Genomic DNA, 12,356 nt, shown 5'->3' on the forward strand with positions numbered 1-12,356 from the left:
TCATGGTGGACGCAGTCGTGGCCGCGGCAATCCATCTCGCAGCAGCAACAATTCAAGCTCCTCGTACAGGCAGCAAGGGCAAGGCGGGCCAACCACAAAACCAATCTGCCAAATCTGCAAGAAGGGCGGGCATGAGGCTCCGTCCTGCTGGTACCGCTATGATGAAGATGAAGATCAGCAAAACAACAAGACAGCAGGGGTAGCCACCACAGGATACGGCATCGACACAAATTGGTATGTGGACAGTGGAGCAACTGACCACATCACCAGCGAGCTAGACAAGATGACCATACGAGATCGCTACAACGGGCGAGAACAAGTGCAAACAGCTAATGGTGCAGGTATGCAAATTAAAAACATTGGGCTCACTACCTTATATACCCCTGCTAGGAATTTACATCTTGATAATATTCTCCATGTACCAACTGCTCATAAAAATCTTGTCTCTGTTCATCGCCTAACTTCCGATAATAACACCTTCCTTAAATTCCATCCCAATTATTTTCTCATCAAGGATCAGGAAACAAAACAAGTGCTCCATCAAGGTAGATGCAAAGGTGGCTTGTATCCGCTCATGTCAAAGCAAGAAGAGGCGGATTCAAGAAAGCATGCTTATAGAATCAATAAGCCGTCGTCCACCACATGGCATAGTCGTCTAAGACATCCATCTTTTCTTATAGTAGATCGTGTGCTTAGAGATAATAATCTTCCTTTCATTAGTGATAAAAGTAATGAAACCGTGTGTGATTCCTGTCAGAAGGCTAAAAGTCATCAGCTTCCTTATATTGTTTCCAACACCATATCCAATGCGCCACTCACTTTAATCTTCTCTGATGTTTGGGGTCCGACCCCTACTTCCGTTGGACGAAATTCCTACTATGTCAGTTTCATTGACGACTTTAGCAAATACACATGGATATATCTACTGAAAATACAGTCAGATGTGTTCCAAATTTTTCATAACTTTCAGAATCTTGTTGAAAGGAAATTCGACAGGAAGATTATCTCTATGCAAACAGATTGGGGTGGAGAATATGAGAAGCTGAGCTCCTTCTTCACAAAAATTGGTATCTCGTATCGTGTATCCTGCCCTCATGCTCATCAACAGAACGGCTCCACCGAACGCAAACATCGTCATATTGTTGAGGTCGGGTTAGCTCTTCTTGCTCATGCTTCTATGCCCTTAAAATTCTGGGATGAAGCCTTCTTGATCGCTACATATTTGATTAATCTTCTTCCCAGTAAGATTCTTGGCTTTCAGTCTCCCGTTCAGCGCCTTCTCGGTGAGCCACCTGATTACAGCTCTCTCCGCACTTTTGGCTTCGCGGTTTGGCCCAATTTGCGGCCGTATAACACCAGAAAGCTAGCTTTTCGATCCACTAGATGTGTCTTCCTCGGCTACAGCTCTATGCACAAAGGTTTTAAATGCTTAGAACCATCCACAGGTCGCATTTATATTTCCCGTGATGTCGTCTTTGACGAATCCGTTTTTCCTTTTTCAACTCTCCATCCCAATGCCGAATCACTTCTACAAAAAGAAATTCTTCTGCTCCTTGAGAATCTTGTAAATCCAGGGGTTTTTGGTAGTGCTAACCCTTTGTTTACTAATGTTTCCCATGAGCATGATGATGTACAGGAGAATTCCCATGAAAACGGTAGCCACGACGGAAGTCCCAGCGCTGCAGATGGCTCCAATGCCATGGATCCAGCAGCCGCAACAAATTTGGGCACCAGATCCCAGGAGGATCCGGCGGCGTCCGATTTCCCGCCTCCTCCCACTAACTCCCAGGCCGAACCTCCCGCCAACAGCGTGTCGACGTGTGGGGAGGGCTTGCCTCCGGCCCCGGCTCGCACGACGCCTTCGAACCCGCTGCCGACGCGTGGCGCCGCTGTCGGCCCGACTGTACCAGCGCCTGCTTCTGAGGGAGATCTGCCCTTTGGATCTTCTACGCCACCCGCCAGATCCGGTGCGCCCGTCCCTGATCTACAAATTCCAGGCGCTAGTGATTCTGATGCTCCGCCACTTACGATGCCCCTGCACAGGACAAGGCTACAAAGTGGAATAGTCAGACCCAAGAAATTATATGACGGAATGATCAGGTATGGTTTGCTTTCTTCCACAGGAGAACCAAATAGTGTCCAGGAAGCATTGGGTGATTCACGGTGGAGGAAAGCTATGGAAGATGAGTATGGTGCATTACTTAGAAATCAAACATGGCATCTTGTACCACGGCAAGAAGGAACAAATGTGATAGATTGCAAGTGGGTATACAAGATTAAAAGGAAGGCAAATGGCACAATTGACAGGTACAAAGCTCGACTAGTAGCGAAAGGGTTCAAATAGCGATATGGTATTGATTATGAAGATACTTTCAGTCCAGTTGTTAAAATTGCCACAGTCCGACTTGTATTATCTATTGCAATATCGAGAGGATGGGGCTTAAGGCAACTAGATATTTAGAACGCGTTTCTGCATGGTGTTCTGGAAGAAGAGGTTTATATGAGACAACCGCCAGGTTTTGAGAGTGCTAACATGCCACAATGTGTATGCAAGCTTGACAAGGCTCTGTATGGGTTAAAGCAGGCACCGAGGGCCTGGTATTCAAGGCTCAGCTCGAAATTGTTAGATCTTGGTTTTAGAACTTCAAAGTCTGACACCTCTCTCTTCATTTACGGCAAGGGACAGATAACTATCTTTATGTTGATTTACGTAGATGATATCATTGTTACCAGCTCCTCACAAGAAGCTATTGCGGCGCTTCTCCAGGAGCTCAAGAAAGAGTTTGCACTGAAGGATCTCGGGGATCTACATTATTTTCTGGGAATTGAAGTAAAGAAGGAGAAGGATGGTATACACTTGTCGCAAGGAAAATATGCAAATGACATCTTGAACCGAGCTGGTATGAAAAAGTCCAAACCATCTTCTACTCCCCTTTCTACAACTGAGAAGCTGTCATGTCATGAAGGTATACCACTTGGACCAGAAGATAGTACACGGTATCGCAGTATTGTAGGTGCCCACCTTACTCTCACTAGACCTAATTTGGCATATTCTATTAATAAGGTCTGTCAGTTCTTGCACTCTCCTACTACAGTTCATTGGACTGTAGTGAAAACTATTTTAAGATATGTCAAATACACCTGTGGCGTCAGATTAAAGATTCAGAAAAATAATTCACTTGTTGTCGGTGCTTTCTCTGATGCTGACTGGGCAGGAAGTGTTGATGACCGAAGATCCACTGGTGGTTTTGCTGTATTCTTTGGGGATAATCTTATTTCATGGAGTGCAAGGAAACAAGCGACGGTATCAAGGTCCAGTACGGAAGCTGAATATAAATCAATGGCAAACGCTACGGCAGAAGTAATATGGTTGGAATCCCTGCTAGCAGAGTTGGGTGTGCGCCTAAAGCAGCCACCAGTTCTATGGTGTGATAATCTGGATGCTACATACTTGTCAGGTAATCCTGTCTTTCATGCAAGAGCAAAACATATTGAGATTGATTTTCACTTTGTTCGTGAACGTGTGGCAAGGAAGCAGCTGCAGGTGCGGTTCATACCAACAGGTGATCAGTTGGCGGATGGCTTCACAAAAGCTCTCCCTGTTCACAAGCTAGAAGAGTTCAGGAACAATTTGAATCTTCAGACTAGCGGAAGCTTCGACTGAGAGGGGCTGTTAGAGATAATTAAGAAAGCTATTGTAAACCGAGTACCAGATTGTGGACTTGGTTAGAATAGGAGATAGAGATCAGGAGTTGGAGATATAGTCCGGTTGTTTAGATTAACTAGAGTTCAAACGATGTATCCAATAGGATTACGACAGGACTTAATCTTCAACTACCTGCAGTTGTAATCTCCTAGGACTGTTCTGTTTCGCCCTATATATTAACACGTATCGTGGCAATGCCAGGTAGGCAACCACGTTCTCCCAATTTTACAGGGTCAAGATCTGGACCAAAAGATCTTCGAATCAATGGTCAAAGGTAGAGACATAGGGTCAACCCTATAAATCCCTGAAAAAATTAAGTCTGAATACAGTAATAAATGGCCAACTTTGGGTCAAAGATTTTGAGGAATTTTGCATAAAATTTTTGAACAAGTTTAATCAAAATGGTACGTGTGATATATGGTTAACAGCTCCCAGCAGTTCTTGAGCATAGAAAAATGAGTTTGAATATTTAAATTGGAGGTCAAAGATCGAACTTTACACTGTCTCGCATTGCCTGGTTAACTAACGGAATAGTTCTGAAGGTTCAGAATGAACTGGTGTTTTGCCCCAAAGTTCAGAGGTTCTTATCTCCAAACCCATGGATTTCTGAATAAAAGACCTATCTATCATCTATACCCCTATACGTCAGCTACAAAAGTTGGAAAATGTGTGCAGCAAGTTGGTATTCAGTTTGCTCTTGTATCTACTGCTCTATCAGTAAAATAGGCACAATCGTTCGTTCAAAAAAAAGTTGCTATTCAGTTTTGGAAGAATTTCAGTGAGCAAATGTGCAGGTTTATAGCATGGACACGTACTGCATCTCGTGGGGAAGACCTGAGCCGTGATCTGCAAGCCTGCTTTGCCGCCTCTCTTGCTTACTGCCGACGCCACTTGCACCAGCGATTTCAGCCGCGATGACACGCACCTGCTTGCAAGCACGGCCGTACCGAAGATTTTGAGGCCCTGGAGCAAACCAAGAAATGGGACCCTATATAGTAGTGACTAGTGAAATACAAATAATCAAGATATATTTAGATTCCAGTATATGAGTAACAAGTACATGCTTTTTTGCATACAGAGAACAACAATATGAAATTAGGTACTTATATTATAGGATTAAAGGGTGAATAGTGCATACCAATATCTTCTTAACCTCTAGTAAAAAGCATCATTCATCTGGTGTTCTTTGAAATGAAATCTTCAATTATATCTTCATATTTAATTTTCTCCAAAACATCAATTTCAAGTGCAATTGTTGCCAACCCATTGAGTCTTTCTTGTGTCATTGTACTACACATGTAGGACTTTAATAACTTCAATTTTGAAAAGCTCCGCTCCGCAGATGCAACTGTTACAGGAATAGTCAATAAAATTCTGTATGCAATAAGAGCATTTGGGAAACAGCCCATCCGTTTCACAAACTTCAAAATATCAAGAGGGCCCATGTCTTCCTTAGGGATGAAATCTTGGAGGAACTTTAACTCCACAAGTAATTCTTTGCCATCAATATCAGAATGTTCACCACTCTTAAGTGCTTCCTCAAGACGAGCACAACAAGATAACAAACTCTTATCATCTAAGGAGCATAATTTACGTGAAGTGAACAAAAAACCAAAAGTCTTTTCATACCCCTGGTATTGCTCAAACCTCCTAGTTAGTGAAGCAATTGCTTGATCAACAACAGGCAAAAAATACTTGAGCCTAAATGATTCCTCTTCGGACTGTGAAGCAATAGATGCATCATCAGGTGTCTCATCAAATTGCCTTTTCCTTTTGATTTTACGCTTGGTATGAAATGCTGGCTCAATATCCATCTCGTGTGCTATTTCTTTTGCAGATTCTATTGCTTTTGCAAAACCAGTTTCTCTATACTTACTGAAGAAGGAAATTAGCCCCTGCACTTTCTCTATTGCAATATCAATAAGCATATCCTTTGCTTGTAACTGTTTGCTGACCAAGACACGCGGATTAAAAAAAAGTGAGGAAAGGGAAGAGATGACAGATCGCAGATGCATGCACACACCTCATACGGAGACCCGGCGTACCACTGTACCAGTGGTCCAGTGTACCACAAACAGGCCGGCAAGGCACCCGCCGTCGGAGCCGGCCGCCGCTGACGACCAAACCTGCGCCACGCCGGGCGCCGGCGCGGATCACACGAACGGCGGCTTCAGTGGGAGCTGCAATGGGAAGGTTCGCACGATACACGCCCGCGTCGTTTCAGTACCCCGCGATGACCCCTGGAATTCACGGTACACGTCCCAACGGCCGCCTATTCCACTTCTATGGATAGTAGATGGGCCGAGTTAAAGTCCAATAGTTGGGGCCCCTAATTTTTGGGGGCCTGGCTCGGTCGGTCCAGTTGCGCTGCCTAATGGACGGGCCTGCTTGCAAGCTAGGGCGGACATCCCCTCAGGCGGAAGCTTGTAAGTTCTAGTTACTAAGATAACATAATTGAATTACCGACTTGATTGAGGTCAAGTGATGACAAGTTGGGAATGCAAATGATGATTGGGAGGGGACCTTATGCAAACTTCATTAATGATCAAACTTAAGGAATGTTGGACAGTTGGGTATTAATTAGCTCGCAGGTTCTATACATGTTGAGATTTATCAAATGGTCAATTACTTGCATTAACTTAGGGAATCTTGCTCATATCTCAGCTAATTTGTAGCATTTCACCTGAAATGTTGGGATAATCATGGATTTGCTATTTTTGAAGAAATCATCTTGATTGATCAGCCTATTGTCACCATAATATAATCACACGAGCGAGCAGCTATTTTGACGGTAAGGACCACCGGCTGTTTCATGACTTATTGTTCATCAGGCTAAAAATCTCTCAATCAGTGTACTGCTGTACATGGTACATACCCCTGTGTGCTCAATCAAGCAGTATGCCTATCATCTGGAAACATTTATCGGCCGCCGTTGCTGCCTCCCTTCTACTCTGTGATAATGATCTAGACGTTTCATAGTGAGTTTTCAAGAGCTGCATATATGTTGGCTTCATCGCACATGTACAGTGTGTTAGTTTGTTGTTTTTGGTTTGCCCTGTGCTGTGTGTAGGCTTAAGTGAACAGTGTAGCTACGGCTTCAAAGGTCTCAATCATCTCTTGTGCATAAATGCCTGTACTGGCTAATGAATGGTTGCCTAGCAAACTTTGTGATAGTCAGTCCATCTGCAGCTCAACGGTTACCATCCCTTGAGGAAGGCAGTTGAAATATCATTTTGTAATTTGTTCTTCAATTCGGTTCAAGCCATTCGTATGTGCAGTCTGAAATTTCAGTTTGTTGCCTAACAAACTGAATGCCAAACAAAGAACAAAATAAAGATTCAACCCTCCGCCTTGCAAATTGGAGACATTTCATCAAGAACCGCCTGCGCCAATGTGTTCGGTTCTGACACATCATGCATATCATCATTCCATTCTACTTCGTACAGACAATTCAATTGGGTTGCTTTTTCCCGTTTGTCCTATGAACTGAAGGTACTACGCGATGTGCTTAAATTCTTGTACGGATTAGTGGCTGTCAAGCAGGCTGGCGCACTGCATAACTGTTTCTGATGAACTAGAAACTGCCTGATGGTTGCCGTTTTTTTTCCAAGAGGGTGTACGTGTTTCAGTTCACTGACGAAACTGATCACAATATGAGGGTTGGTTCTGCTGGTTCCTCAATTAGGGCATGGCCGCATGAATCATTGTTCGAATCCTGAATAACAGCTCGCCCTTTGCTTGTTATTCCGTTGATGGAAAAGACATGCGAAGTGACCCAAAACGCAGCACTCCAGATTTGCTCGTGGCTTTTGCGGCAGCGAATGCATACATTTTCAGAAAAAATTTAATTCCTAGTCATCACAGCACAATAAAGCGTTTGTAGTCCAACGGTTAGGATAATTGCCTTCCAAGCAATAGACCCGGGTTCGACTCCCGGCAAACGCATTTGTTTTTAAGATTTTTCTTTTTTCCCTCTCTTTCTGGAACATCTGTTTGTCGGTCACTCGTTTTCTTTCAAGAACACAAATTCGACTTTTGTTCATTGCAGTTCCATGGCGCTGTGTATTTTTATTTGTGCATACGTCATCGTTTTATGTACAAAAGGTATCAATTTAAGATATTAATCAGAGATCTATTTGGCATTATGGTTATGAACTTAAGATTATTGTAGAGTATATTTGATTACGAATCCAACCATATAAAGTTTATATTATAAAAATAAAAAATTGACAGTTAATATATTGATCAAATATTGTAATTTTTTAAAATTTGACATGTGTACCTTATAAATAAAAATTGAGGGAGTAATAGCATACTAACCACGACAGCACGAGATCAATAAAAGCATGAATATGAAACAAATTGCTGTCCGTGGGTTTCATTCAAGTATCAAAGCCCTTGGTAAGCTATGCACAGCAGTTTTATCTAGATGAAAATGAAAATCAACTCCTCTCTCTCTCTCAAATTTCATTTCATGTTACTATTTTTTTTTTGCCTACATGGCATATCAATATGTGTCATTCAATGTGATTGAAACTCACCTGGTGCCCATGTGTTCTATCTAAATGCACGAATCTCATAGCAAAGTGAGTGCAATAAATATATCCACCCATAAAAAAATGCAATTTTAGAATTTTTCACACAGATTATTGTAGAATCCAAATAACTATTGGAGGTAATTTTTTTTTTCGGGAAGGTTTGGGAAGCTATTGGAGGTAAGTTTTTTTTTCTCTGAATAAGGTTTTGGGGTAATTTTAATGGATCTTTTGGAATTGCTCTTACATGGAGATTAGCCCACCAAGCTATTCTAAAAGCTACAATTGCATTTTTTTGACAAATTTTGAATGTATAATTGCACTTTGTGCGTGACCAAATTGATGCAAAGTGGACAAACACACGCTCTGAACATAATGGATCACTGCTGCCGTATACACATGGTAAAACCTACTCCAAGCCGCTTAATTAGGCATCTAAACTAATTAATTAGGCACGCATGTTTCCTACTTAATGAGGCAGGCACATTTCAATTCCTGTGTCTATATATATATATACACACACACACACATTTCAATTCCTTATACGTGTGTGTGTGCGCGCAAGAAGAGTATATATAGCAATTATCAGTGGTGCCATGCGATGCAACACCAGCTGCCTCATAGCAGCAGAAGCACACGTAGCCCCTCCATGGCGAAGAAGATGTTGCCAGCGGCGGCTTACGAGCTCTTCTCCTCCCTCCTCCACACCGTCACGGTCATTGCCCGGCCACCGCCGCCCACGCGCAGCTCGCCCACCGTCCACCGATGCGCCCCTCCCGCGGCGCGGCTCGCCGGCGAGGGGACCACGCTGGTCGTCGACGTCGACGGCGCCCTTCTCCTGCCGCGCCACACCCTTCTCTTCGCCTACTTCATGCTCGTCGCCCTCGAGGCCGGCAGCTTCCTCCGCGGCCTCGTCCTGCTCCTCCTCTACCCCGTCATCTCCTGCCTCGGCGCCCTCGCCGGCCGCGACGCGGCCGTGCGGGCCATGGCCGCGGTCGCCTTCTGCGGGCTGCGCGAGGGCACGTTCCGCGCCGGCCGCGCCGTGCTGCCGCGGTGGCTCCTGGAGGACGTTCAGGCAGAGGCGCTGGAGGTTACGCGGCGGGCCGGCGACCCGGCGCGGGTGGTGTGGGCGAGCGCCATGCCGAGGGTGATGGTGGAGCCGTTCCTGAGGGAGTACCTCCAGGTGTCGCCGGCGGCGGCCGTCGCGGCGAGGGAGATGAAGACGGTGTGGGGGTTCTACACCGGCCTCATGGAGTACGACTGCGACGTAAGAGAGGACATGTCGGTGCTGAGGCAGAAGACGGCGGCCGGAGGCGACGATGACGACGTCGTGGGGTTCTCCGCTGGCGATTCCATGGAGTTCCTCTGCAGCCCTCTGTCATCAATTTGCAAGGTATGCTTTTTTTTTTCTTGAGATGATCTGATTGATCTCATGCATGACAGCGATGTCCTAGTAGTCCTCCATGAGCAACATCACCATGGTGGCACCATGAGTTCATGACACGATCTCTATCGATGCAGGAGCTGTACGTCGTGCACACGGAGGAGCAGAGCAAATGGCGGCGCCTGGCCCGGCGCGACTACCCGAGGCCGCTCGTCTTCCACGACGGCAGGCTGGCGTTCCTGCCGACGCCGCTCGGCGCCGTGGCCATGTTCACGTGGCTCCCCCTGGGCGTGGCGCTCTCCGTCGTCCGCCTCGCCGTCGCGATGGCGCTGCCGTACCGGTACGCCACGGCGATCCTCGCCGCGACGGGCCAGTCGTGGCGCCTCCGCGGCGCGCCCCCGCCGGCAAACATCCGCCGCGGCGGCGCCGCATCCTCCGGCGAGCTCTACGCGTGCAACCACCGCACCCTCATCGATCCCGTCTACGTGTCCATCGCGCTCGACCGGCGTGTCCGCGCCGTGTCCTACAGCCTGAGCCGCGTCTCCGACGCGCTCTCCCCGATCGGCCCCACCGTCCACCTCGTCCGCGACCGCTCCCGCGACGGCGCCGCCATGGCGCGGCTCCTGGGCGCCGGCGACAGCGTGGTGGTCTGCCCCGAGGGCACCACCTGCCGGGAGCCCTACCTGCTCCGGTTCAGCCCGCTGTTCGCCGAGCTCGGCGGCGACCGCGGCGTCGTGCCCGTGGCGCTCGCCGTCGAGAGCAGCATGTTCCACGGCACGACGGCGAGCGGGTGGAAGGGCGTCGACCCCTTCTACTACCTGGCCAACCCCAGGATGTGCTACACGGTGGAGTTCCTCGACAGGGTGGACACGGCGGCGGTGGCGGAGGGGAAGGCGGCCAGCACCGACGTGGCCAACGCCGTGCAGCGGCGCATCGCGGCGGCGCTCGGGTACGAGTGCACCATGCTCACCAGGAAGGACAAGTACCTCATGCTCGTCGGCAACGACGGCGTCGTCGCGGCGCCGCCACGGCGGACGCGCGCCGACGATATGCGTGTGCCCGTTCGTGCTCCCACTGGCTGCAGATAACCGTGTCCGATTAATGAAAATCGTGCCACACTACACGTACAGTACTCAAAAGAGAAAAAATTCAGGGGAAAATAGAAAAAATAGGGACTATATTATTCCGTTTAAGAACGGTTTTTGTATTTTGTAAGATGCTTGATGCCTTGACCTCTCTTTTTTCCCCACTTTTTGTGAATATACGATGTAATGTAGAGGTTGGTGTGTATAAAATTAAGGGAATGTACTTAAGAAATGAGAGAATATTATGTCATCTTCACTAGAAGAGGATGGGTGATCTGTTTGGTACTTCCACGTAACCAGGTTTTCATTATGGATTTCGAGTCCATGTCGTGAATCCAACATGATGTGCAGGAAATCGAGACGTGCAATGATGTGATCACTCTCGTTCTAAAGAGGTGTCTTGACACTAATTACTCCTTACATGTAACCACAATGAGTCACATAAGCATGGGCACGGCTCTTGTTTACTATGTACTCCCTCTGTCCTAAATTGTATTCCCTCCGTTCCAAATTGTAGGTCGTTTTGATTTTTTAGATTCATAGATTTTATTATGCACCTAAATATACACTAGATATAGTGTATGCACCTAAATATACACTAGATATAGTGTATGTCTAGATGCATAATAATATCTAGTGTATGTCTAGGTGCATAATAATATCTATGAACCTAAAAAAGCTAAAACGACCTACAATTTGGAATAGAGGGAATAGGCTGTTTTGGTATTTCTAGGTTCATAAATATTATTATGCACCTAGACATACACTATATCTAGATATATAATAATATCTGCGAACTTAAAAAAGTTAAAGCGACCTACAATTTGGAACGGAGGGAGTAGGCTGTTTTGGTATTTCTAATTTCATAACTTTTGCCGTCTAACAATAAGGTTAACAACAAAATATTTGATAACAAACTTGTACTGCAACATGTACGGATGTGCCGATGATAACATGAATGATCTGAAGCACCTGATATTTTTTTGGGAGGAGAGAATATTAATCGTTGGAGAATCTATCGTTTGGTTCCTTTTGCATCTTGTCTTTCCAAGATACTAAATTGTGTTTTGCCAGATTCAGATAGCATTGCAGTGACCTCATCTGAAGGCTGTCTGTTTTACTTCTAATTCTGAATTGCTTTCTCAGGTTGGCCACTAACCGTCTGCACCCCCTAAGAGTCTTCCACTTGTTTGAAACGAGACAACCGGTGGAACAAGCTGGACACAACATCGAAATGAAACTGAAACACTTCTATTTCTGATGAAATATTGGACTGTGATATTTCAGGACAAGTGATGATGCAAAAACTAGAAGAAACTAAATGGCGATTGCATGGGAACAGCCTTTTTAGGTAACAATTTCCAGGAATATTGCGGCAAGGAAAACTCTGACCCGATAAGCGCCTTTCGTTGCCGAAAAATGTCTTGAAATGGCTCCCTAAATCGTGATAATTCCGCCGGCACTGGTCATCCACTGTACCTCAACACATTTTCTTCTCGGAACCTCGTGCATTATGCTGCATCCTCAGTTCCTCACATTTCAGGTACATAAGTCTTCAAGTTTCGCTAGCATGGCTGATAGTTTTGGAATTATGTTAGCATGGGCACTAATAAATGAGTTAGATTCTTTTCTTCCAAGGTTACATC

The 12,356-nt window shown here is 45.9% G+C and overlaps 2 protein-coding genes and 1 non-coding gene across 3 annotated transcripts; 2 read left to right on the plus strand and 1 right to left on the minus strand.

The window, feature by feature from the left end:
* Positions 1 to 4,878: 4,878 nt before the first annotated feature.
* LOC105914017 (zinc finger MYM-type protein 1-like) lies at positions 4,879 to 5,520 on the minus strand. Its single transcript, XM_012844583.1, has one exon. It carries the CDS (start codon positions 5,518 to 5,520, stop codon positions 4,879 to 4,881), a length of 642 nt encoding a protein of 213 aa, XP_012700037.1.
* Positions 5,521 to 7,579: 2,059 nt separating this feature from the next.
* On the plus strand, positions 7,580 to 7,651 carry TRNAG-UCC. Its single transcript has one exon. It is a non-coding gene; the product is annotated as a tRNA-Gly (tRNA).
* Positions 7,652 to 8,805: 1,154 nt separating this feature from the next.
* LOC101757169 (probable glycerol-3-phosphate acyltransferase 3) lies at positions 8,806 to 10,987 on the plus strand. The gene is made up of 2 exons (XM_004963993.3): positions 8,806 to 9,634; positions 9,763 to 10,987. The coding sequence occupies exons 1-2, from the start codon at positions 8,843 to 8,845 to the stop codon at positions 10,711 to 10,713; spliced, it is 1,743 nt and encodes a 580-aa protein (XP_004964050.2). The 5' UTR covers positions 8,806 to 8,842; the 3' UTR covers positions 10,714 to 10,987.
* Positions 10,988 to 12,356: the final 1,369 nt, after the last annotated feature.

Source organism: Setaria italica, chromosome III (genome assembly GCF_000263155.2).
Source record: "Setaria italica strain Yugu1 chromosome III, Setaria_italica_v2.0, whole genome shotgun sequence".
In the NCBI taxonomy this organism is placed as follows: domain Eukaryota; kingdom Viridiplantae; phylum Streptophyta; class Magnoliopsida; order Poales; family Poaceae; genus Setaria; species Setaria italica.